Source organism: Falco cherrug, chromosome 3 (genome assembly GCF_023634085.1).
Source record: "Falco cherrug isolate bFalChe1 chromosome 3, bFalChe1.pri, whole genome shotgun sequence".
NCBI classification, from domain to species: Eukaryota; Metazoa; Chordata; class Aves; order Falconiformes; family Falconidae; genus Falco; species Falco cherrug.
This window is the reverse complement of record NC_073699.1, coordinates 109,722,067-109,748,660: the sequence shown is the minus strand read 5'-3', so window position 1 is coordinate 109,748,660 and position 26,594 is coordinate 109,722,067. Positions and strand designations below refer to the sequence as shown.

Here is a 26,594-nt window from a genome sequence, read left to right as displayed (position 1 = left end):
TATCTCAGTCTTGGATGCTTTGTTGAGCCGAGGGGCTGGGGTCCATGGTGGCAGTCCAGTGGCTCTTGGGCTACAAGCCTTGCACAGCTGGCATGGAGAGTTGGGAGAAGATCCTCCAGGACACGCGTGTGCTTTCTGTGGGATGCATCTGACCCTCCTTCCCAGCCAGAAGGAACGGGGCACCGCTACGGGAGGTGAGCAGAGGCACACTGCTGGCTGCAAGGTGGCTGGATGGGGCCAGGAGGAGGGGTCAGGGTGGTGGCAGAGGGGACCTCCTGGGGCAAACAGTCCCGGTAACGGTCCTGAAGAGGGTTTGGGTGACAAGGTGCCCAGAGGGCAGGTTTTGGGGGCATTGGGTGGTGTGTGTGTGGGGGGCACAGGTGGAGCTGGGTCTCTGCTTACAGCTTCCGGTAAAGTCCTGCTTGACCGCCCTGGTGCCAGGGGAGCTTGTCACCAGCTCGCAGCCACCCCACATGGGAAACGAGGGGACCGGGGAGGGGGGGTCTGGGGGGGTCAGGGCTGCCCAGGGCCTGCCAGCCGCGGATTTTGCCTATTCCTTGGGTTTTGTTTTGGGGTTTTTTGTGTGTGTGTGTTTGTTTTTTTTTTAATTTCTGTCCCGCTGGCCCTTTCTCCGCCGGGCCCCGGCCGCAGCCAGCACGTTGCCCTCCACCGCCCCCGGCCCCCCCCCCCCCCCCCCCCCCCCCGCCAACCCCGGTGGGCAGCGGCGGGCGGGGGGGGCCGCACCCCCGGATGGAGGGATGCTCAGCCCGGGGCCGCCGGGCGGGACTGGGCTGCGGGGCGGTGGGAAGGGCGGGGGCGGGGGCATCCCTCCGGGACCCCCCCCCCCTCCTCCTCCTCCTCCTCCCCTCCTCCGCCGCCCCCTCCCCGTTTTTTGCGGCGCGCAGTCAACCCCGGGCGAGGAAGATTTGGGCTGAAATCACGGCTTTCTCCGGATGATCGACAGCTCCGGGAGAAACCATCGGCGGGCGGGGGGAGCCGCCGCCCGCCGCCCGCCCGCCGCCCCCCGCCGCGCCGCCGGCCCCCCGCCGCCCCCCGCCCCGCCGCCGCCCGCCCGCCGCCGCCGCCCGCCGCCCGCCGCCCCCGCCGGCAGCGCGGCGCCCCGGGGCGGGGCGGGCGGCGCGGGGCGCTCCCCCGCGCGGCGGCGGCGGTGGCTCGGCCCGGCCGCGGCGGCGGGGCCGGCGGTGCGCTCCGTGCCCGCGGCCGTGCCCGCGCCGGCGGCGGCCCCAGCGAGGGGGCTCGGCTCTGCGCTCCGCCGCTCCCCCGCCGCCTCCATGGAGCGCCGGCCGCGCCGCCTCTGATGCCCGGCCCGGCGCGCACCATGGGGCCGCTGTGGCTCTGCTGCCTGCCCCTCGCCCTCCTGCCCCTGCTCGCCGCCGTGGAAGGTAAGGGGGGGCGGCGGGGGGCGGCGGCCTTGCGCGGCGGGGCGAGCCCCCCCGGTCGGGGCTCGCAGCCCTTTTTTTCGGGGGAGGGTGGCGGCACTTTGTGTACCCCCCCACCCCCCCCCCGCCCGCCGCACACCTCCGCAGCGCTGGAGGGGAGGCGAAGTTTTGGGGAAGTGCTGCCCCGGCTGGAGGTGCTCCCTCGGTGCGGAGCCGGGGGCCGCTCGCGTGTCGTCTGTCCCTGTCCCCGTCCCCCCCGCCCCGTCCCCGTCCCCTCCCAGCCGCCATCCCGCCGGCAAGGTGGGCGTCCCCCGGCGGGCGCAGGTCGCTGGGTGCCGGCCGGGTACCGCCGCCGGGGGATGCCCGGGCTGTGCCCGCTGCCGCTGGGCTGCGGGAGGCTGCGGGGTTCACCCCGGCAAGGCCTCGCCATCCTGGATCTCATGGCTCCCCGCTGGCGGCGTGGCTTTCCCGGCGGCCCCGGGCTCCCCGCCGAGTCCCCCCGGTGCTCAGACAAAGCGGAGGCAGGCGGCAGGTGGGGGGCTCCTGCGGGCTGGGGGGGAGCCCGCTGGGGAGGGTCTAGGCAAGGGGGGCCTTGTCTTCCTGCTCACAAGCCCACCTCAGCCGTGCCTGCGGGCCCTCAGCCCACCCGCTGCTGAGGGACCCCCGAGCTGGGCCGGGCAGGGGTGGGAGCAACGTGTCAGGCCATCAAGCTGCGCATCCCGGTCCGCGGGAGCGTGCCCATCCCGGTCCGCGGGAGCGTGCCCATCCCGGTCCACGGGTGCCCATCCCGGTCCACGGGTGCCCATCCCAGTCCACGGGTGCGTTCCCGTTGCGGGAGGGCTGTGGCCGAGCCGGCAAGGGGCTGGGTGGCCCTGCTGGCCCCCTGGCTTGACTGGGCTAGTGGGCAGGCTGGGTGGCCGTGCTGGCCTTGGGCGTGGAGGTGCCGGGCGGTGGGAGCCGCACGGACGGTGTTTGTCTGGAACATGGATGAGGCACCATTTATTAAGTTGGAGTTTTGGGAGATGACTCATGGGTTGGCCAGCTATACATCGTGATATTTACAATATGGGAGCTTGGCATAAATAGGACTATTTACGTTGCAGTGGAGAGTTCTAGCCAGCTATGCTATTCAAATGAGCCCAGTATGGTTTTAATTATTGGGGGGGAGGGTGGGGGTGATGAGCGTGTTTGTGGGAGCATACGTGTCCACGTGGGGTGTCTGGCCTCGTCAGCGGGCAGTGCTGACACTTACGGTGGGGTTTGGGCTTGGCGGGGCCGATGCTGCTGGCGATGGCAGGGGATGGAGCTGGGCACCTTGTGCAGGGACAGGGTGACGCCTCCACCCCACCTTGCCCTTCCTCTGTGTGGAGAGGAGCTGCCAGGGGGGTCGGTGACCAGCTCCCGGAGCTCATCCATGCTTTCTTGAAGGTGTGGTGACCTTTCCGCCATCATGGCAGGAGCAGCAGGGACTGGATGCGTGAGCACTTGGGCTCATCCTGTGGCACGGGGGATATACCTCTGGGGATGAGGGGGGTTCACCCACCTGAGATGATCGCTGTGAAGCATGCTGTCCCGTGGCTGGGGATGCTCGGCGGGGCCCTGCACCATCCCTCCAGCGGCTGTCCCTGTCTGAGGCTGAACGCGGTGATTCGGGCTCGGCAGGGTCCCCCCCGCGCCCCCGCTCTTGCCTTCTGCCTCGTGCGTGTGTTGGGTTGTGATGGTTGCTCACAGTGCTAGTGTGGACAACCAGCTCCTGTATCCCAGCCTTTCCCTCCTTTCCAAAGGCTTCTGGAGAGCTGGTGAGGCGAAAGCGTGTGGGACGCAGCTCCCCTGGTGCACTTCTGCTCCTTCCTCCCCATTGGGAGCTGCCTCTTCCCGGGGCTCCTTGGGATGCTTGGATGTGGGGTTCACCTGCATCTCCGGCTGCTCTGGGCCCGTCGGTGTGGGCAGACCCACCCCACTGCAGTCGCTGGCCAAGGAAGCGGTGAGTGGACCCCACCGCATCCCTCAGCCACAAGACACCTCTGTGGTGGCGATGCCCTCCGTGCGGCCATCACCAGCTCCGGCCGATTCCCAGGACCAAAACGAGGGCAAAAAAGGCTCATTCAGGGGGGAAAAAGCATTCTGGTTATTTGCCCGGGGATCCTGCCTCTTGAGCCCTGTTTTCAGCTCTGCTACGGAGCTTTTCTGTAATGCTGGTAATTTCACTTGTCTCCTCTGTGCCTCAGTTTTCCTAATTACAAGGCGTAAAATAATACAAGCGTCTTTCCCAAGGGAGCCGCGAGGTTTTGTTAATGAACATGACAAAGTGCTTTGGGATCCGTGGTTGAAAGCGCAGCCTTAGTCAGTGCGCCTGTGTGTGGGGTGTTTATTTATCTACATGCTTTATATTTCTCTGTACACTATATATTCACTTGCATTTAACAAACCTTAATTAGAAACAAAGCCGATAGGGAAGGAAATATAAACAGGAGTGTGCATGAAAATTGGAAGTTGATTACTCACTGGCCAGCAGAATGTGTGTCTCGGGCTCGGGAGGAAAGGCTGTTTGGTTAAAACCAGCTCTGTTAAAAGGAAATGTGAAAAGAACGTAAAACATAAATCAATATGGAAAACAGGGAGGTGGATGACAACGTACATAAAGCAGAGGTTAAGGAATTGCGTACAGTTGTTAAGGCAGTTGCAAGGTAACGTATCAGCAGCTGAGAAAGTTCAGGCTTATAAAAGGAAAGTTTTTTTGTGTGTGGTTTTTTTTTTTTTTTTTTTAAAAACAAAAAAAACACCCCAACAACCAGAAAGTCAAGAACAAAGGAGTCCTGGAAGGGTCTGGATCCCACACCGGTTGGTAACAGTGCCGCTATCACTAACGGCTCCTCTTTGTATTCCTGCTGGCGTATGCTGTGCGCATATCTGGAGTACTGATACTTCCGACGTATTTTTGGGGGGGAGCTGGGAAGGGCACTTAGGTATTTTAAAATCAACAGCCTGGCAAACTCGCGTGCAAGGCGGGTGAAAAAAAAACCCTGAAGGCGCTCTTAACCCCGTTGGAGTTAACTTTTCATAAACCTTGCAGCGCTGGCAAGTTTCCCAAGGGCTGGAGGGAAGCCAGCCGTGTGCCAAAAAATGTGAAAGGAGAAACAAGATGGCCCTAATATCTGCGAGGGTGCGGGCAGCACGGGGGTCGGCAGGCTCTGGTGGGCGAGGCAGGATCACCCGGCAGTTTTGCTGGGAAGCAGCAGCACGGGTGAGGGGACTTGCTCTTGAGCATCCTTCTGTGCCGGGCGGTTGGGATCCTGAGCCTGACCTTGGCCTTGGAGAGGGATGCTGGGGAGGGAGGGCCATATCCTTTCTGGGGTGGGTAACGCTGGAGCTGAGGTGCTGGACACGAGCGCCCATGTCTGTCCTCCTCCGAGCCAGCTGGAGACAGGACTTTTGTGTTTCTGTATATTTACGTGTTATAGTGCATGCAATAGACGTTACACATTTATTATATTGCATATGTGTACGTAATACACGAGATTTTGTATTTTATGTGTGCTATAACATATTGCAGTGTTAAAATATGGTCACCTCTCTTGCACACACAGTCATGACCTGCTGCTGAGCACCTCTGCAGCCTCCTCCAGGCCCAGGTGTGGGGCGGGGGGATGCCAGTGAACACAGGGTTTGGCTTGTTCCCCGTGGTGCCCAGCTGCGTGGTTGCAGCTACCCGTTTCTTCTGGTACGGGTTACACCTGGGCAGTTGCTTTGACCTCGGTGCTCCAGGGAGGTGCCATGTGCCCGGGGTGTGCCGGCATCCAGCTGCAGGAGCATCCCGGCTAGCACAGCACGCTCCGGAGGGATGCGGCAGAGCAGCAGGTCCGGGGAAGAGCACAGGATCTGTTAAGGAGCTGATGCTTCCTGCGTGTTCGAACTCCAGATCTGCAAACAGTCTCCTGAATCCAGGCTGGAAACAAATTTTTGAACAAACGGGAATGAGGCGTGCAGCAGAGGCGGTGGTTTCGGGTTGGACCTGTGCTGCCTGTCTCCCTGCCGCTGCCTCCCCTCCCCGGCCCTGCTCCCTGGGTTAATTTTTGACGAGGTGCATTCCTTGCGCCCGCCTGCCCTTTGCATTACCTGGGCAGCAGCAGGGAAAACTCCATTTGGAGATCAAATAAATTGGTGCCAGATATAAATGTCCGTGGAGCTGCCATTGTCGCTCTGCCTCTCCGCTTTTCCTGGGCAGGAGCAGCAGTTGTTCCCGAACTGTGCTGTATTTCCAGCTTCTCTGGGTGATGAAAGCAGAGGGAGCAGTTGCTGGAGGGAGATGCTAAGGGGGGACAGGGCTGCAGGGGATGAGGGCTTGGGGCTGGCGTGGCCACTGATGTCCCCCAGCTCCTTGGAACACCCTACAGAGGGATGTGGGGGTGCGAAGGGCACGTGGCTATGCCTGGGGGATGCTGCGAAGGGGGGGTTTGGGGCTGTCCCCCAAGGATGGGGGCAGTGGTCCCCTTTGTAGCCGGGCTGAGGATCTGCCTGCACTAGTCGCAGCCCTTTGTGTACACATACCTGAGCTGGCTGTAAAGAGGGGTGGGCACCAGTGGGGCTGCGAAACCTGCCTGAGGAGCTGGGTAAATACTGGATGCCGAGATACCTCCCGAGGCCTGAGTGCTTTTGTGTGAGCGCAGCCCGAGCAGTGATAAACGAGAGACTGAGCCCGCTGCTCCTGTCCCAACACGCACCCGCTCCCGACAGAACGACACGGATACTCATGTGGGGTCCGTCCGGGAGTGGGTGCGGGGTTCCCATCCTGCAAAAAGCCATTTTTTACTGAGAAAGACCCCTGTTGGCTCCCATCCTGGTTTGCCATCCCTCCCAAATCTGGCTTCTGGTTTGCAGAGAGGCCAGATCGAAGCGGCTGCCTGTGGGATGTGTCAGGAGGGGGGTAGCGGGGAGATGCACAGAGGCAAAAGTTCAGCCTTAGATAAGGGGGTAAGGACGGGGCCTCCCGCGATAAGGCACTGATGTGTGGTGCAGAGGGAGGGAGAGGCAGAGCCCTGGGGGGGTCAGGAGGGGGCTCTGCCCTGGCTGGTACCCAGGGATGCAGGGAGCACGGGGGAGGTATGACTGGGGATGCTGGAAGCAGGCAGGGACCCCTCGAGCGCCGGCAGGCAGCAGGTAGGAGGGGTTGTGGAAGAAGAGGTGCCCCAGGGGTGTGTGCAGGGATATATCAATACTGACTTTATATCGGGTTTCAGGAATGTACTGGATGGATGGGGATTTGTGCCAGGGTGCAGGCATGGGGTTGGCTGTGTGAGGTGTGTCGCCCCCTCGCCCCTGGACAAAGCAGGATGGAGGCAAAGGAGTAAGTGAGGATCATGCCGTGCCATCCGCCCCTCTGAACTTCCCTGCTCGGGGATGAAGGGAACACCGTTGGGTCTCTGCTACCCCTTGGACCCAGCTTGTGACACCAATTGCCAAACATTAAGGGAAATGAAATGGGCCACAAAGGCAGAAAACACAACTACAGTTGTGGATGGTCCGTGCCTCCGTAAGTGTCACATAGTGGCATTATTCGGAAATTATAGTTTTAATGACTGTGAATAATCGCCGCTCTTCAGAAAGCCCACAAGAGGAGGATCTCTTGATTTAGACCCAAGCATCGTGCGCGATGCGGTGCAAGGCATTGGCCTGACTCCATGGGAGCACGAGAAAGAGGTGGTGAGCTCCCAACATTGGTGAAACTTTATCTGTTGGTCTAATAAGTAATATTCTTTCCACATTACCTCTCTTAGAGGCAGGCCATCGTGTCTGTAAAATGACCAGCACTTAAAAATACGATGCAGTAACATCTTATAAGTAAGGCAAAACGAAGGAGCTGGGCGAAGGGAGCAGCTAAAATAGTGAAACACTTGCACATGATATAGGAAATTATATTTGAAGCTCAGAATAAATGTGTGTGGCCATTTAAGGTATGAGTTTTTTTTTTTTAATGTCTTGATTGAATGGCAAATTGAGGGAGGTCATTGGAGGTAAAAAGATGTTCTTCAGCGAGTGAAAGTGGTATCTAAAAGGGGAAAATACAAAAAAAATCAGAAACCATGGTGTGGTGAACGTAAAACCATATATGGCAGCCTGAGAGGAGTTTGAAAAATAACTTGTGAGAAGAAATGAATTACCCCCCCAAGTTCCCTCTCAAAAAATGAGAATCAGGATGGAGCACGTGGGGAGGTGGGGAGCAACTTCAGTGTCCCCCCAAATGGCCATGGCCAAGGGGACTCCGGCCAAGGAGCTTTCCTTCGCAGGGCCAGGCTGAGAGGCTGCCCTGAAGTGACGGCAGAAGAGCTTATATTTTAATATAAATGGGTAAAACAAATATTTAGACCAGAGCAAATGGGATGAGCATCCTTTAAGAAGGGCTCCCTGGGTGACTGAGGAGACTCCAGAGCAGTCATTTTAGAGGAAGGGCTCTCTTATGGATTAAAATCTGCTTAAAGAGGGGGAAACAGCCAGTTTTCCCACTGGATGAGGGTCACCGTGAGGCTCGCGCTGTGCAACGTATTTATAAATGCGCTAGAAAGGGGTGGGAACTGGAAGGCCAGAAAGTTTGCAGATCATACAAAATTACTCAGGACGATAAAAACAACAGTTGTCTTTAAAATATTGTAAAAGGATCTCATGACACCAGATAACCAGGCTATAAAGTGGCAGATTAAATGTAGTCAGTGATGAATGAGAAGGGATTCACATGGAAAAAATTACCCTAAACCCATGCATGCACAGTGGCGGTCTTTAAATTACTTATTAGCATTTTAAGAAAGAGATCTTAAAGTCATTGTGGATGGCTTTTTGAAAGCGTCAACTCAGAACTGGGAAAGGCTGGGAAAGGAGGGTAAAGATGCTTGTGCAGGAGAGGTGCAGGGGTGGGGGGGCTTCAGGAAAAATGCCGCTGGGGGGGTGCACAGAGGTGTGTTGGACTGTGGGAGGAGTGAAGAAGAGGGTGATGAAGGGGTGATGATTTGTTATTTTATATTCTTTTCACTTGCTCTTGGGTTCTGGTGTAAAACCAGGAGTGATGGAGGGCGGAGGCAGGAGTGTATTGGGCAGGGTGAAGCCCACCCCTGCCAGTCCTGGGTACTGGGAGCACTGGGAAGCCCTCGGGCTGCGGCCAGTAGGGTGCTTTCTACACCTCCTCCCCGAGCATCCCTCCAGTCTGCTGCCTGAGCATCCCCCAGTCTGCTGCTTCGGGAGCAGGGAAACCAGGAATCCCTTTGGCTCAGCCTCCCATGGTGGTGGTGGTGGATGTGGATTTGAGGTCTGTCCCACAGGGAAAGGCTCTGATGCTGGATGCCCACGCACAGTGGGGGCCCTGCCACCCCCCAGCTCCTTGCTTGGCTTTTGAGACCATCTGTAGCTTCTGAGGCAAAGCACCAGGGGGGTCCACGTCGCTCAGGGAGCTCATCACCTTGGGATGATGGACCCTCTGGGTGCAGGAGCGCTTTCTAGCCTCTTGATTTTGGCAGGGTGGCCAGGCAGGGGTAGGGTCCCCTGGAAAATGCTCGTTGGTGCTCACCTTGGGTGTTTTGGGGAGGGTGGGAGCATCTGGTTGGAGCTGGGGGAGGAGAGGAGCTACCCTCATCTCTGGGTTTATCTGCCTGGAGTTGGGGGGGGGAGGCAAAGCTGGGTTTAGAGGGGATGCTCAGCCCCTCGCCCACCGGCTGAGCGGGTTGGGGGGTGGTGGGGGCGGCCGAGCGTGTGAACGTCCCTGCGGTAGAGGGGACGCCTTGAGCCACGCGGGCTGATGCTCAAAAGGCCAGACAAAGGGAACAATGGGCTCCGCGGCCAGGCTCCTGGGCAGCCTGCGGCTGGCTGCTGAGCCCCTGCCATGGGAGAGGAGGGGGCGGCGGGGGGCTGGCCACGGAGGGCTTGGTTCCCCTCTACTCCCACCCAGGCTTTGGGGGCCATGGGGACAGCCGGTCTGCGGTGGGCTGAAGGACAGGCTGTCCCCTGGGTGATGGTTATCGCATGCCAAGCAGCTCGCTGCCTGCACCCAGCTGGGCCAGGCTTGTTTGGGGTCTGTCCGCCTGGCAGCGGGCTGGAGCGAGTCCTGCGCCGTGGAAGGTATCACCCAGCTCCAAAAACATGTCCCCGAGGGGTGTGGGACCGTGCTGGAGCCTGGTGGGCTCTTGTTGCGCATCCTCACCGTGGTTTGCAGGGACCCTTGTTGGGGCTGGTGCAGCACTGCTCAGCTGCTGTGAGCAGAGGGCTGGGAGAGCCAGGGAGGGTGAGGAGGGTCGAACAGGGGCTGGACCCTCTGGAGCCTCTGGACCCCCTGTCCGGACCCTTTGTGAGCCTGAATAACTTCAGCAGAGGGATTCAGGAGGGAGGTGTTGCTGTCCTCCCAGCCCTGGTGCACAGGGGTTGTGGGAGGCTGCGGATGAGGAGCATCACGCGCTGTGGTGTGGCAGTGCGGGTTCTTCCCATCCCAGAGTCTCTCAGGACAAGGGAGGACCGCTCGGAGCACTCTGTCTTGGAGCAAGGGACAGAAGTCCCTGGGTGATTTTCAGTCTGGAGGAGATCCTGCTTTTCTGAGCCCCCCAGGAGGCCACTCGTTCATGTGGGGTGGCTGCTGAACCCAAGTGCTTTGGTTTGGGTTGCTCACTGAGACTAGAGGGTTGGGCATGACGTGTCTGAGGGCAAACTGGACAGGAATAGGCTGTTCCGATGCCTCCAGATGTGTGGTTGCCTTCACCCAAGAGACTGGTGTGTGTCCCCTACCAGGACCCGTGTCTGCCTGCATCCACTGTTCTCCACGACCTCCAGGCAAAGGCTGGTGGCCGTGGCTGGTGCTCCTGGAGGGAGCTGGCAGCATCCTTCCCTCCCGCTGGCTCCCGTGACTCTGCAGCTCATTCTCCCCGGTTACGGACAAGGTGCTGCCTCTGAGTTTGGTTTCAAGCCTTTCCCTCGTGAGATGCCTCTTTCTTGCGAGCTCAGCTCTTTGTACAGCCAGTGTTGGAGCTGTTGGGGTGGTGGGACTCAGCAGTCTGACCCAGGAGGAGGGCTTGGTCCTGGGACATCCCTGGGGACAATGCCTTTATCCTGTATCTACCACCTCTTCTAAGGATGCATCCAAAGAAGCTGTTTGTGGTCTTGAATAAGAGCTAGGGGTGCTCTGGGCTGACAAATACACATGCAGCTGGTTTGAGGCAAGGTATGGTAGAAAGTCTGTGGAAGATCAGGATTGGGCCAGCTTCATGAGTGGGGGGCGGCAGAGGGGAGGTCGAGGAAGCCTTTGGCCATCTAGGAGAGGTTCAGTGGTGGCCAGTGGCTATGAGCTGGCTGGGCAACCGCCCCAGCCGGTGCACGCCACATGCTTGGGTGTGAGATGGGCTGGAGCACGTGAGGGGTCACGTCTCGCCATGCCAAGGTTACGGTGGCGTTTCATGATTTGCTTTGCTTGTAATCCTGTTTCCAGGCTCCACAACTGCAACTCAGAAACCTTTACGGTGAGCCTCACTTAATAAATCTTTGCCTTGTTTTACTTTTAAGCCTGTCTGGTATCAGGGGACAAAGCAAGCAGAAGAAATGCGTGAACTGGGGGCAGTGCAGATGAAGTAAAACAAGGTGGATGAGCTGGCTGGAGTGCGTTGCCTGCAGGGAGGGGGGCTGGCAGGGCTGCAGGGAGTTAATTGCAGTGTGCCAGCTTTGGGGAAAGCATTTCCTTAGGATCAATCCTGCAGGATCCCCAGCACCTCCAAGGCTGTTTGTGGAGTGCCCTTGCAGGTGGCTGAGCGCTGCTTTTGCTGCTGGTCGCCAGCCTTTGTACTGCGTGCACGGTGCATGCCGAGAGAGCACCTGTGTGTTCAATGCGAGCAGGCATGCGGCATCCTTGCTGCTCCGGCATAGAAACAGGCACCGAGAGGGAAAGCAAGTCGGTGATGTTATTATTTTTCTCTCCCTGGGGAGCAGAGAGCGGCCAGTGCCTTGACGTGGGGAACGGCTGGTGGCAGGGTACTAACTGCCTGGTGCTGGAGCGTGCTGGGCGGTGGTATGGAGGTATTTACCCCCCTGAGCTTGCTCCCACCTGGCATGGGGTGCGATGCTGTGGGAGTCAGGGGGTGGATGGAGGCAGGCAGAGCAGAGCAGCCCCACCAGGGACAGTTTCCAGCCAGGTTGGGCAAATGCATTCCCCAGGCAGAGCTTGGAGCCACCCTGGCTGTGCCAAAACCGGGACAAAGCCCTGCTCCTTTTACCAGCCTTGCGGAGGGGTGGGTAGTCCCTGCCTGACAAGGACCCTCCTGGGCTTCTCCCTTTCTCACCACGTGTTAGCACCGCTCTGGAGGTTTGGGATGGATAAACACAGAAGTGTGCGTGATGCTGTGTGGAAATCCCTTGACAGCAGACACATAGCAGAGCAGCGGGACGCTGGTGTGGGCTGGAGGAGCAGGCTGTGCCAGCTGCTCCGCAGGGGGAAGGGGTGCTGAGTGGCTCCAGGACTTGTCCCTGTTCGTCTGCTCTACCTTCGGGAAACCTCAAAGAGAGTCCTCGGACAGGTGCAGAGCGGTCGGGAGCAGGGGCAGGCGCCGGAAAGGTGCTAATTAGGATGTTGGCAGCATTAGTAGGGGTTGGTGTCTGGCTGGTGGGAAGTGTTGAACGGGCAGCACAGGTTCTGCTCTGTGTCGCGCTCGGTGTAAATCTCCAGGCAGCAGGCAGCTAGTGAGTCTGCGGGTGAGATGAGGCCAGCTCAGTTGTGTGATGGAGATGTCCTGGGGTAGGTGGGTGCTGCTCTGGGTCCACCCGTGGCAGCTGGGTGACAGTGGGTGATGTGGTTGTGGCACAGGGGTACCAGATCTGCTCTGGGTATCGCTCGGTGATGGGGAGATGCTTGGTGTGGTGCACAGAGCCAGTGCCTGATACACCTGGTTTTCTCCTTTTGGTTCTTCATTTTTATTTTTCCAAGTCTGTAGGCGAGATGGAGAGCAGAGAAGTTGCTAACGATGCTCGGTGCTTCTTTTCCTTTTTTTTTTTTTTTGTCTTCTTCTTTTTTTGGTCTGATGTCAAACTCGTGTGCCTTCAGATTGAATAGCTGCCACGAGATTTTGCTGTGACTGACACCTGTTCTGGCTGGAGAGCGACAGCTTTTGATAAACACAGATCCTCTGGAAACACTGAATTTACTGGCAGCTGCTCCCATTTGTCGTCTGGTCTCTGTTCCTGGATTTGGCTAAACCTTGCGCCGCTCTGGGAAGTTGTTGATGCTCCTCCTGGGGTTGAGCGGTGGCTGGGGAGGTCTGCTGGGCTCCACTGGGTTATGGGGAGGTCTGCTGGGCTCCACTGGTTTATGGGAAGGTCTCCTGGACTCCACTGGTTTACGGGGAGGTCTCCTGGGCTCCACTGATTTGCGGGGATGCCTCCTGGGCTCCACTGGTTTACGGGGAGGTCTCCTGGGCTCCACTGGTTTGCGGGGATGCCTCCTGGACTCCACTGGTTTATGGGGAGGTCTCCTGGGCTCCACTGGGTTATGGGGAGCCATGGGACAGGCAGGAGGTGCAGGCAAGTGCCAGTATGGCTTTGCTGGGGAGTGCATCCAGCCTGTCCCTCTGGGCCAAGCACTGGGGCCATCCTCATCCCAGTGGAACACAGCTAGTGGGGGAGCAGGTGGGCATGTGCCAAAAGCTGAGTGAGCCAACCCATCCCCAGCGTTTGCTTTCATCCTTTGGCATTGCAGAAGCCCATCCTTGCTTATCTGTGGGTCCGAGAGTGAAGAACCTCTCCAGTCTGTGTCCCTCAGTGCTGCTACCGCTTTCCATGTGTCTGTGCAAAAAAAAAAAAAAAGTGGGGCTGCAGGGCAGGGCTGGAATTTTGGACTGGAGAGTGAGGGATGTGTGGGGGACACTGCTGGGGCTGTGGTAGGTTTAGGGACCAACACGAGGGACTGGTGGAGCCTGTGGTGTCCCTGGGGTGGTGCCAGCCAGGGTGGCAGGGGCTGCCTATATGGCTTCGTGCTGGGGGAAGCAAAGCAGGTCACCCTCAAGGAGAAGCCTTGCCCTGTAATTTGGGTGGCCTAAATATGACCTGAGCTCCTGCCTGTGGGTGCTGAGGCCTTGGAAAGCTGACCTGGTGTTCTACCGTGCGTTTGGGAGGTCCTTGGTGTGTGGGCTACAGAGGGAAAGGGGGGAAAAAAAAAGAAATGGGATTTGCAAGGTCAGCCCTGGGTGTGTCATCCATCAGGCTGGAATTGCTCGGTGGCCAGAAGGGTGGAGAAGGGCTTGGCCCCTGCTGTGGCTCTCACGGGGGTGCCGGCAGCTCATCGAGCCATGGCAGCATGCCCACCCCGTTGGGTTTCCATCAAGGTGCCCATCAACCCTGCGTGTGGTGCTTCGGGGTCTGTGCTACGTGTGCTGGAAGGAGAAACCTCACGGATGCAGGGGCTGAGGCGGTAGCATCCAAAAGCACTGCGGGGGTCTCCTTCCCTTTGGTGGCAGGAATGTGCTGTACACTTGCACAAGGCTAAAATAAAACTGCTGGCAAGGTCCCATTCCACATAAAGAGCCCAACTGTGCACTAGGGACACGTCCCTCTCCCGGCTGCCGTGGCTGGGGTTGCTCAGCGCAGGGGTTCTGAGGTGGTGCTGTCTTTTATTTGATGCAGAAGAAGGGCTTGGAATTGATGTAGGCTCTCGTGCTCAACGTGCTTCAAAGCTTTAACTCTGAGAGGTCACCTCACATGGCTGTGGTCTAATGTGAGCACTGGGAGCCCACCTGGAATCAGTGTGTGGTGGCCGTGAAAGAGATGATGTGTCATGCCAGGGAGTATCATGAGGGCAACCAAACTGATGGATGAGTCAACAAAGCCAAAAAAAAAAAAAAAATAATCCTAAAAGCCTTGGTTCTGTTCCAGTTCTGTAACAATAAAATGAAACAAACATCATGTTCAAATTGGCTGAAGGAATCCCACCCACCAGTGGCGCTGAGGGAGACCCTGCCAGTCTGACGTTGAGCTGTCCTGCTCCAAGGACGCGCATCCCATGTACAGACCCTATTGATGCACTGTGGCAGAGGGGGAGGGGGTCCTGCCCCAGCCCCCCTGCTTATTTTCCCTTTCCCACTAAGCTGGCAGTCTGGAGGGGACGTTTTGCTACACAAGCCTGTCTCCAGCGTGGGTTCGGTGTGACACTGTGCCACACCTGGGCTTGGAGGTACCCACTCTTCCCATCTCTTCCCCTCCAAATCTTTATTTCCTTCTCAAGTCGCTCAAATTAGAGCACCCTGGGGGTGGTTTTTCCCAGGTGGGCATGGTTTCCCGGGCCAACGTCTGCTTGAGCCAAGGGGAGATGTTTGGATGCCCTCTCCCCAGGAGCTGGGAGGACTTTGCCAGTGCCTGGGACCACGCAGAGACTCCGGCCATGGAGTGCTGTGGTGGAGAGCAGGGACGCACAACTTGGGTCATCTCAGTTTAGTGGGGCTGGCTCAAAATCCGGTGTTTTAACCACTCGGAAAACCTTGCAATGGGATTTATCCAGTGTCTTAGGAGGCTGGTGGAGGGCACTGTACTGGTCCTGGGATTTCTTCTAGGAAAGAAGGACATTGAAGCCTGCTGCTGAGAGCATACTTTTGCAAGAGCAGTTGCATCTCCTGCACCCAGCTCCTGGGACCCAGACAAGTCCTGGAAGGGTTTTGCCCTGCTCTGGAGTGCACAGGGGTAAATATTCACTAGAGCCAGTGCAGCCACTGCTGAGTCGCTTTTATTTTGGTCTCTTAAGATAGCGAGGGCTGTCGGAGGTGCGAGCAGGGATGGCCTGTGGCGGGGCTCGCCGGCCTTTAATGCTTGAAATAGTTTTGCCGCTTGCGTTTGCAGGGCTCTGGCGGGGATAAGACTTGCTGGTCTCCATGGTTTTATGTGCCATGGGACTGTGCCAACAGTTTAATCACAGCTGAACCCTCATAGAGCAGCATAAAAAATGTTGTAGTTGGGATTAGGTTACCCATCCTTCCTATAAAAGACTCTATAAACAGTCCATCAAGCCCAAGCATTCCTCTCTTGGCTGTGAGGTCCTTTGCTCTTAATGGGTCTGGCATTTGCTTTGACTAAGTCTTTTTTTGGGGGGAGGAGGCACCTCTGTAAAGGAGCCCCCGAAGGATGGCTTTTCTGCTTGCATTAGTGGGGGAACCCAACCGGGCTGGCTTGGCGGAGGCGGTGTTGGATGTCAAGAGGATCTGGCTGGGGATGCAGGGGGTAAGAAGCAGCCGTGACAAGCCCAGGGGGCACTGACAGCAGCAGCTGCTCCCTCCCCGTGGCTGAGGGCTTTTTTCCATGTGGATTTGCTGTTTGCTGGAGTGCTGGAGAGTTTTCCCTAACCTTGGGGCGGGCAAGGAACTGGGACTCTTCCTTTCCCATCTCCCAGCACATCTCAAATCTGTCTTGTCTCTGCTGCAGCTTGAGCAAGTTCCCCAAAACTGTTGAAAATCCTAAAGTTTGGGCTGGGCACCAAGTGGTCTCTTTCTAGCCACCTTCGCCATCCCGTGCGATGCCTGCCATGGAAGAGCTCCCGGGTTAATACCACCCATGGGACTTCCCTGGGGTGCTTGGAGTTTTGTTGTTTGTCCTTCGGGGAGCCACCATGGGGCAGGGAATGGGTAGATGCAGGAGGTGCTGAGAACGGTCCTTGTCCTCGCTGCTGCATCCTTGAGGATGTGCTCACCTCTATTGTGTCTCGGGGCAGCTCATCTATGGCACCTCAGAGATGCTCCTGCCCAGGACAGTTACCTTCTCTCTCCTGGAAACCTTAAAGCTGTGGTTATGCTCCTGCTCTCCTAGCAATGGAGAGCTTGAGGGGCGTTTGCTGGAGGACACCAGGCTTTCCAGTGCTTTTCCCAACAGAGTTTAATTTATTTTCAGGTTTTTATTTCCAGAGCAACCTTTGCAGCAATTGTTGCCCCCCTCTGAACTTGCCTTTGAAGATGATTTGGTCACTGTAATCACCGGTACAGAAGTGGTTAGCTGTTAGCAAGACCCCCTCCCTTAGTATCCTGCAGAGGGCAATTCAGTCCACCTGCCTGGGATGGCTGGTTTAGATCATCTGGCTTGTCCTTGGAGGCCCTTTTCTTTCTATCATTACTATCTGTAGAAAATTAACAACTGCATTGAAGTGGAAGTGTTATTTTTTCATATGGTGAATGCCAAGGGAGGCGAATCCTGTATCCTTTACCTGAGGATGCTCAGTGAGCCTGCAAGAGCGTTAGACACCTCAGCATCGGTTTCCTTCATCCCTCTCCATCATGCTGACTGCAAGACAAAACCAAACCAGGGTCTGGTTCCTGCAGAGGCCACTGAGGTCCAGTGCTGGGAACGATTACTTGGAACCTGCCAGCTAATCAGCTTTTAATCCCTTTAGCATGTTTTCGGCGATATGGAGCCATACGCCCAGGCAACGGCTTGGCTGTTGCTGGCACGGCTGGCTCTGCTCCCCCGTGCTGCCGTCACGCCTCCTGGGTTTGGTACTCAGAAAGCCTCCTGCCTTGTACACGGTTACTCTCACCAATCAAACTTGTAATCTCAGTGAAGAATGAAATCAGATTTGTTTGACAAGACCGGTTTCCTGTAGAAGTATGTTGACTGGTGCTAATTATACTCCTGGTCTTTAATTCTTTATGATTTGAATTACATCAGCATTTTCATTATTTTCCCAGAAGTGATTTCAGGCTGAGCGAGACCTTGAATGCTGCCATTGCATCGCATTATAATCCTAGTGCATCTCCTAAACGTGATCCTTCTGCACCGAGATGCTTCTGCATTAGTGTTTTCAAGGACTTCCCAGCTTTCTTTTTCCCCAGGTGTCCCCTTACGGGCTCCTGCTTGCTAATTTTTGAAGTCTGTGGAGTCTGTCGCTGTGAAAAATGTTTGGTTTTCTGAGTTCTCCCTGTCCCCATGGTCACGTTATAACCCCAGCCGGCAGCTCAGCCCCACGCAGCCGCTCACTCGCTCCCCCCCAGCAGGGTGGGGGAGAGAATCGGGGGAGTAAAAGTGAGAAAACTCGTGGGTTGAGTTAAAGACAGTTTAATAAATAAGGCAAAAGCTGCACACACAAACAAAGCAAAAGAAGGAATTCATTCACCGCTTCCCATGGGCAGGGGGTGTGCAGCCATCCCCGGGAAGGCAGGGCTGCATCACCTGTGGCGGGGACTTGGGAAGACAAATGCCACCGCTCCGAATGTCCCCCTCTTCCTTCTTCTTCCCCCAGCTTTATAGTGCTGAGCATGATGTCCTGTGGTCTGGGACATCCCTTGGGTCAGTTAGCTGTATCCCCAGCTGTCCTGGCTGTGTCCCCTCCCAACTCCTTGTGCACCTCCAGCCTGCTCACTTGATGCTGCCTAAGCGCTGCTCAGCAATAAGGAAAACATCCCTGTGCTATCAACGCGGCTTCCAGCACAAATCCAAACCACAGCCCCATACCAGCTGCTATGAAGAAGATTAACTCTATCCCAGCCAAAACCGGCACATTCTCCACCCCTTATTCCAAACCGTTTATGTGATGCTCAGGTCTTGCACCTTCCAGTGCGTCCTCGTTAACCCTCACTACCCTTCCCATCCTTTGGTATAATAATGTGATTCCCTTAGTCTATGGACCACCCCTATAAAATGTCCACGGAGTTCATTTAGTCCATGCTGGTGGGCTCCATCTGTTATGGTGGCCACCCAGGACGGGAGAGGTGATACACTGCACGGAGTTACTGGGCACCAAAGCCAGCTCAGGCTGGGTCTCTGCTGCTTCTTGTAAGGCTTCTCCTCCACTGGTTCAGGTGGTTCCTGCTGTAGTAATTCCCCATAGCATGCAACTCAAATCCCAGGTTATGTCAGTTTTAAGGTAGTTCCATTGTCTTCACCCCTGGTCCTTTTGGACAAGACTATAGGGTTTGACATTGCAGTGAACTCCTCCTGCTGTTGCTGGTCCGGCTTGGACTTCTCTGCAGACTGCAGTCCCTTTGGGGTGTACCTGCTCCACATGGAGCCTGGTCTCTGAGCCACAGTGTCTTCAGGGGGATGCCTGCTGCGGCATAGATGTACCCACAGGCACAGTCACTTCAAGGTGCACCTCTTCCAACGTGGCCTTCTCCATGGACCAGAATGCCTTCAGAGACAGACCAGCTGCAGCATGGCCTTACCCATGGCTGCAGTCTGTTCAGGGGTGTTCCTGCTCTGTCCTGGGCTTACCCATCACTACAGGCTTTGAGGTGCCCCAGCGTCACCTCATGCATGGCCGCCGATGCTTCGAGGTATACCTGCTCCAGCTTGGGCTTGTCCTTGGGCCACAGTCCCTTCAGAGGTACCTGCTGTGGCACGGACATAACCGCAGCCACAGGCGCTTTGGGGTGTCCTGCTCCCACGAGGACTCACCGGCAGGTCACAGTCCCTTGGACTCCAGTTCATACTGGAGTTCCAGCCTGCCCCGTACGGCAGCGCAGAAACAGCAGCCGTGCCCTGGCCCCCCCGCCAGCCCGGCGCATCGCCATGGCTGTTATCAGAATGTTCCCAGGCACAGCAGATGATAAGCAGTACAGCAGTACAGCGAGTAGCGAAAGCAAAAAATCAGCCACTAACGAGCACTAGACGCTAATAAACCGTAAGGCAAGCCAGCCCTGTGGCAAGCACAGAAACCTGCTGATTAATAGCTGAACAGGAATAACAGCTATACATTCGATCTAGCACATTCCAGTCAAATCTGTCATTATCTCCAACCCTTTGAGCCCCACGCTGGACGCCAGAAAGGACTGTTGGGGTTTAACCCCATCCAGCAGCTCAGCCCCACGCAGCCGCTCACTGGTGGGATGGGGGAGAGAATCGGGACAGTAAAAGTGAGAAAACTCGTGGGTTGAGAGGAAGATGGTTTAATAAGCAAAGCAAAAGCTGCGCACACAAGCAAAGCAAAAGAAGGAATTCGTTCACCGCTTCCCACGGGCAGGGGGTGCGCAGCCATCCCCGGGAAGGCAGGGCTGCATCACACGTGGCGGGGACTTGGGAAGACAAATGCCACCGCTCCGAATGTCCCCCCCTTCCTTCTTCTTCCCCCAGCTTTATAGTGCTGAGCATGATGTCCTGTGGTCTGGGACATCCCTTGGGTCAGTTGGGGTCAGCTGCTGCGCTGGCTGTGCCCCCCAGCCTGCTCGCTGTGGGGTGAGGTGAGGAGCAGCAGAGCCCTTGGCTCTGTGTAAAGGCCACTCAGCCGTAACAAAACCATCTCGGTGTTATCAAGGCCGCTTCCAGCACAAATCCAACCACAGCCCCGGACCAGCTACTACGAAGAAGATGACCTCCACCCCAGGCAAACCCAGCAGAGCCATCCCAGCCTGTGGAGCATTGGAAGCCAGCATCCTTCCCAGTCAGCAGCTGTCCCTGCCTTGTGCTCTCTACTAGCTGGTGGGGCTCATGCATCTGCACCCTTTTTATCTCAGGCTGCTGTTGCAAGCGATAAAAATCTTTTTGAAGTCTCTTCCTGCCTTGCAAAGTGCTTCTGGCATCATCTCTCCCCACCTTGGCAAAAGAGATCGGGATACTCTCTGGGAACACAGTGCTGGAAAGAGCTACGTAGGTTTGCCCAGTTATTCGTGCAGATGTTGACCAGCGCTGCAACCAGGCTGTGGAGCTTTTTCTGGGGTTTTCTTCTCATTTGATGTTAATGGTTAGTCCCAGAATTTGATTTTTCAACCTGTTGTGGAGGTGTCGTACAGGAATTTTGTGTGGCCGTGTTTCCTTGGACTCATTTATGGAAGTGAAATGCCCCAAAATGAAGATAAACAATGGCTATGGCTTCTCCCGCCTCCACGGGGCTGTTGTCCGTGTAGGAAAGACACATCTTTGGTCTTTTGGTCTTGACACAGCTGTTCCAGCTGTGGCCAAAGTCTTAGTTATTTGCTAGATGCTTGCAAACAGTGTGTGTGATGTTTAAGAGAATTACAGCCAGACGGTCCCTGGGTCATTAGTTATGTATGAGCTGAGGAATCCCACGTTACTAACAGGAGGAAGCAGCCCTGTCCTCTTGAGGGCTGTGGAAATAACATCCCGCTTCCCTAATAAAGACGCAGGCTGGCTGGCCATGGCCATTTTTCATGGATGGTTAGAAAGAACCGCAGCGAGGGAAGCTCTGATTGCACGTAGAGAAAAAAAGCCCCAAAAGAATTCATCACCCTGAAAGTGGTGTCGTGGTGAAGCAGGGCTCAGGAAGGTGACAGCATCTCCATCCCTGGGCATTGTCAATGCTTTTTTTTCCCAATGTTTCTACATTTTTAAACATTTTTACTTAGCATTTTGTCTACGTGCTTAAAAAAACACGACCACCATAGTTTTTCTTGTCTGCAGCCATACCAGACATGGCTTTTTCATAGGTTACTCTTACTAACTTGCTTCACTTCATGCCAGTCACAACAAGCTATGGGTTGCCTGCTTATTCTCCTTCTATTCATCCTGCATTGCCTTTGTATGTGCAGTTATCACAGGAGCACTTTGTTGCTCCAGGGTTGCCTTTGGTGGAAGTTACTGTCTTCCTATGTTGTCAAATTGTAGCCTTTAAAGAAAAAAAAAAAAAAAAAAAAAAGTTCTTTAAACTTTTCTTTGAGTCATCGAATCATAGGACTGCTGGGTCTGGAAGAGATCTCCAAAGACTGTCAAGTCCAAAACCCCTCTGATTTTCATTTGGACTTTTCGCTCCTGTTTCCTGCTTGACCCTGCTTGCGAATTTTCTGAGTTTTGGGAAATCAATGTGTTTGGAGCAACGAGCAAAGCATTTCAGAATTGGGCCGCCCTCCCTTTGGCCAACACAGGCTGTGATCATCAGTGCTGGGGCAATTACACGCTTCCAGTCCAGTGTTTCAGCCCTCTTTCTGTGTCATTATGAGGTCCAAAATTGTAGACCTCGGGGTCTTTAATGCACTTTGTGCATTAAAATTATGTAACGAGCCTGTCCTCACCGATCACAGGGTAGGATATAGCGTAACGATGACAGATATTGACAGGTACAAGGCACCAGTGTTTCTAGGCAGTGCGAGAAGCAGAAGTCTGGTAGTGAAAGCTGGGTCGTTGGCTTTGTGCCTGTCACGCGTTGGTTTTCCATCACACGTGTCATTGCACCATTTCATAGCCTGAGCGTGTTTCTGATTTATTATTGGCGCACTGGTGGCGGAGCTGAACCGATGCAAACTGAGATGTCTTCTCCAGCATCCTCTTCGGCTTAATTGCCCTGTGATGAGTTTACAGTGTAGATTAGTCCTACTCCTGGCTCTGACGGATTGACATGCCAGTGATGGTTTGGTTGGACCTCCTCCTCTGTAGACAAGCCAGGAGCTGGAGGAGCCATGGTTTGGGGAGGTGACAGCGGAGTCTGCTGTGGCAGCTCGGTCCAGGCATGCTGGTCACCCTGCACTCAGCTCTCCCTGGCTGTCACTGTCCCCTTGGCAGCCCTGGCCAGATTTCTTGCTGAAATGGAGAGGGGAGTCCAAGACTGCCTCAGCCTCAGGTTAGGCATGGTGCCAGGTGGGTTGAACAGGATATTTTAGGGCTGAAGAAAGACCACCTATATCTGGATTTGGGAGGACATGCAGTAACAGCCTTTGTGAGCAGGAGTCGTGCCCTGCTTGGCTCATAGAGAAGGACCTGCTGCCCTGGCAAAACCAGCTTTCATGTGAGAAGGTGGCTCCTGCTGGACATTTGCTGGTATCTCTGTTGGTTTTGGGCTTTGTGATTTGAGCTGAGTTGATGCATTGCTGCTGGTGAGGGAAGAAGAGTCCTTTTGGCATCCACCGAAGGGTGGCTGAGCCTCTGAATTTGCAGGATGGATGCCAAGGTGCAGGTTCACTCCTGCCAACGAGCCTGGTGTTAGACCAGGGAGATCCTGCCTTGCTGTCTTTGTGCATCTGCTGGATTTTTGCTCCAGAACACAACCAAGAGAAAGCAGTGCTTCCCCCCACCCCCAGGAAGTTACAACACTAACCAGGTGGGCATCCTAGAGTAGGCAGAAAGGGTTGTGTTCTCAGTGGGACAGGGTGGCTCCTCCTTCCTCGGATGCTGAACGTGGAGCTGGAGCTGGATGATGTGTTTCCCAGCCTCTGTTTCCAGCCAACCTTCCTGGGGGTAAAATCTAGAGCTGCGTGTTGTAGCTCTGCTTGCCAGGAGGAGGGAACGTCGGGGTGGCAAAGAGGGTCTGGATGAGACAGTGGCTTGCGTCATTATATAGGAGACATGCTGGGGAAGTGATTGGGGGTCCTGCTATGTCTGCTCACATTCTAGAAGAACAAGGGTTTTCAACTCCATCAGTAAAACAAGGCTTCTCCATCTTTGACCAGAGTAGATGTCCAGCTCTGGTGCCCCTGTCCCTAAGGTCCCCCTGCCCCAGCTGTAGCGGTGATCAGGGTGGCTGTGGATTTTCCCAGTCAAGTCCTGGAGATCCCCCACCTCTCTGGTGCCCTGCCTTAGGGCTCCCTGAGGAAGCGATATCCTAAGTAATCTTTCAATATCCAACTTGAACGTCCCAAGTCACAATTCATAGTTTGAAAAGGTCCCTCCTGGCTCAAAATGTCCATCCTGGAGTCACCTGTTGTCCCTGTTTTATGGGATGAGCTGAGTCACTGCTCTTGTTTCATGGGGTGAGATGCCTTCTACTCGGCTGGGCAAGGATGAAAGCTGTGTTTTCCCTTCATTACTTTCAGCCTTTTCTTTAGGAGGTTGCATCTTGCTGGGAACAGCCAGGTTGAGGGTTTAAACCATGTCTTTGTTTTTTGTTCTCTTCTTACTCTGCCCCAAATTGTGATGATACATGGAAAGCATCGCCCCAGTGGTGATGACCACTGTGGATGCCCCAGAGATCCTGTCCCGGAGGTCTGGGGAACAAAGCACCTAGGAGGAGGTGGGAAAGGAGCTAATCCATGAGCCTGGCTTACAACATTTCTGCTGTGCACAAACTAGAAATGTCTGCACGCATCCAGAATACCTCGCAGAGCGGGTGCTAAACTGAACACTGGAGTGCTTTGGCGTGTCTCTTTCCTTGGAGTAATAATTTGCAATCACATCCCAGTTTCAAAAAGCACCTGAGTCAGATGGGAGTGAATTATTTGCAGACAGCACAACTGCCGTATCCTGCACGCCGGCAGCATCTCACAAGTATGTGGTGGGAGAGGCTGTGGCAGTGAAGGATGTCCAGACATGGGACCAAGTCCATCCCAGACCTGGAAATGCTCCCTCCATCCCTGCTCCCACCTGGCACACTGCCCCCTTCCCGTCGGCCACAGTGGGGTTTTTAATAGCCATTTCCCTGTGAAATCACAAAGATTGCTGGCTGTGAAATACAAATGATACGTACTAAATGCTGTGTAATGGATTCCACTTGCAACATTTCATGACTGTGTGTTTCTAATAAAAGCCTCCAGGAGCAGGGCGGAGGCTCTCTGCCTGGGGCTTGGGGTGGTGGGAACACTGGGTCCCACAGCTGGTGTGCGTGGTCACAGGGGCAACCAGGATGGCTCTTGTAAGGTGACACAGCCAGCCATGAAACCCCACAGAGGATGCGTACCAAGGAAAAACCCCCAAGCTCACAGTGATGGTCTTCAAGGGGAATTGTCCATTCTCTGCTCTACCGATGGAGATGTGGGGTGAATATGTGGGGTTTAGGGGACCAGGGCAGCAGGAAGACTTGCTTTGCATTATCGTGGAACACAAAGCTACCCTGAGGACATACCTGTTTTTGCTCAGGCTGGCTGTAGAGGTAGGGAGATGTGTGCTACACAGTGCTGTAGTGTGGAGAAAAACACGTGGGCAGCGCTTGGTGCTTTCAAACTGGGGGACGGATGAGTCACCCTAAGAGCTGCTGCAGTGGTAAGAAAGGGTTTCAAGCCTTTTACGTGCCATTCAGTGGCATTGGGAGTATGGGATATTCCCATGGTGCTCCAGCGAGGAGTTACAGGTGTGTACTGAAGGGGCTTAAAATTGGCTGGTCATAGGAAAATACTCTTAAGTGAGTCATCACCACTTTTTGGGCAGCGTTGCTGGTGAGATCCCCATCTTCAGCCAGTACCGGTGTTGGGAGAGTAATAAATGGGGGGTGGGGTGGCTTAATTACACCTGAAACAGTTTGATGCATCAGGGGAACAAAAGTGGACCTGAGTATGGCCACGGTGTGTCTGGGAGCAGAAAGTGTGGTCTGCAGCTATGGGACATGAGATGCTAACTAGGAAATCTCAGGCCCTGAAAACACCTTTGAAATGCGTTTTTCTGCAGTGAAAGAGTCCTTGCTTGGTGAGCCAGCTCATCCCTGTGAGGCTGTTCCTTGTGATATAGAGGCCAGACCTGGATGCCTCTGTATCCATTTCTGGTGTCCACAGCTGAAGGAAAATCAAAATCAAAATAAATCAGCTACGGTCATGACTCAAGGTGTGGAAAACCTGCTTGTTGTTTGCTTTATCCAGCAGATTAAGGAGTGTCTTTTGCCTTGTCTGCTGGTACCAGCCTGGACGAAGGGTTGCTAATCACGAAGGTCTGTTTAATTTAGCAGGGCAGGACTCTGTGGCTTGGAAAGTGGACTAATTCAGATTGGTAGAGGAGCATGTTTTTAATAATGTGTCTAATTAACTGTGCAGCAGCTCACCCAGAGATGTAGTCGATTCGCTATTGCTCGTAATCTGTAGAGCAAGGGTGACTGATTTCTCATAAACTGGTTTTGACCCCTGAGGCTCTTCCCTCCAGTGACTCCCCCTCTGCCTCCAGCCATCCTGGGGCACATGCTGGGTGGGAGGGATGGCCGGGAGGGATGGCCGGGAGGGATGGCCGGGAGGGATGGACGGGAGGGATGGCCGGGAGGGATGGCCGGGAGGGATGGCTGGGAGGGATGGCCGGGAGGGATGGCCGGGAGGGATGGCCAGGAGGGATGGCCGGGAGGGATGGCCGGGAGGGATGGACAGGAGGGATGGCCGGGAGGGATGGCCGGGAGAGATGGCCGGGAGGGATGGCCAGGAGGGATGGCCAGGAGGGATGGCCGGGAGGGATGGCCGGGAGGGATGGCCGGGAGGGATGGACGGGAGAGATGGCAGGGAGGGATGGCCGGGAGGGATGGCCGGGAGGGGTGGCCGGGAGGGATGGCCAGGCTCTTTGCTGGCTTAGAAAGCTGCAAGCCTGCCTTCAGCATCAGCGGGTGCCAACGCCAGTGCTAAAGCCCTGCTCCCCCCGCCTGCTGCAGGAGTGCGCTGGGCTGGCTCTGCTCGACCCCAACCTTTGTGGCTACCCCGGAGCAAACATCTACCCAGTAGAACTTATCCTGCAGGAGTTTCAGTTTCAAGGGATGTGTTAAAAAGTGCAAAGATGCCTGGACACGAGGTGCTGGTCAGGGTTACCCTGCTGCGCACATGCATCTCCCAGCTGTGTGCATCGCGGCCACTGCGGCATCGGCTGGTGCTTATCCTGTCCCTGCCCATGGGCACAAAGCAGGACTAGGAAGGGTTTGCCATCCTGGGAAATTTAACAGCAGTGTTGGATGCTTCCTTCTGAAAGGCTCGCCCTTGTCTAAATAAACCCAGGGAAGTCCTTTGGCCGGCGCTGGGCAGTGTCGGACCAGATGTTCGCGCTTCACCCGTCTGACCTCCCGATCGATGGAGCCGTGAACCGTCTTTTGTTCCCCGTCCTTGCAGTCGGACACCCGCTGCCACGTCTGTGACAACCCGCCTTGCTGCCGACAGCCACCAGCCGTGGGGCTGGGCTGGGGGTCCCCTCTGCCCCCAGGCTGGTGGAGGTCTCACCCCCCAGGTACTTCACTGCCCCCCAGCCCCGCAGCAGCAGGAAGCGGTTCAAGCCATTTTGTTCATGCGTTCAGTTTGTGGGTGTTGGGTTTTCCAGGGGCTGGTGTTCGGTTTGTGGATGCTCAGTGTTGGGTTTTCCAGGGTCTGATGTTTCTTCGCTCTGTGGGGAACTGGAAAACGGTCGGGTTGCTTTTTGAGAGGGGGTGGCCAAAGCAAGCGCTGCCCCCAAGTGCTGAATGAGCTTTGCAAGCTGTGTGCCCCCCCTGCAGCGAATGCTGGTGAGGACTCTGCTCCCGGTCCCCGTGTGCTCTGCCCCATTCCAGGTGCCACCTCAGAGGTCCCACGTGTTTGGTGGTGGCTGAGCTATTTGGGTGCCCCCTCCTGTCACCTGTGCCTCTGCCATGCAGCCTCTTCCTTTTGGGGGCTTTGGGACATGAGTGACCCC

The 26,594-nt window shown here is 55.8% G+C and overlaps 1 protein-coding gene across 2 annotated transcripts in view; it reads left to right on the top strand.

Annotated features, from left to right (window-relative positions):
- Positions 1–1,182: 1,182 nt before the first annotated feature.
- The window catches only part of EPHB2 (EPH receptor B2), a 129,132-nt gene continuing 103,720 nt past the window's right edge, over positions 1,183–26,594 (top strand). For both annotated transcript variants that reach the window (XM_055705716.1, XM_055705715.1), the window contains exon 1: positions 1,183–1,403. In XM_055705716.1, coding sequence (XP_055561691.1) covers positions 1,319–1,403 — 85 coding nt within the window. In that variant the 5' untranslated portion in view covers positions 1,183–1,318. The remainder of the gene's footprint in view (positions 1,404–26,594) is intronic.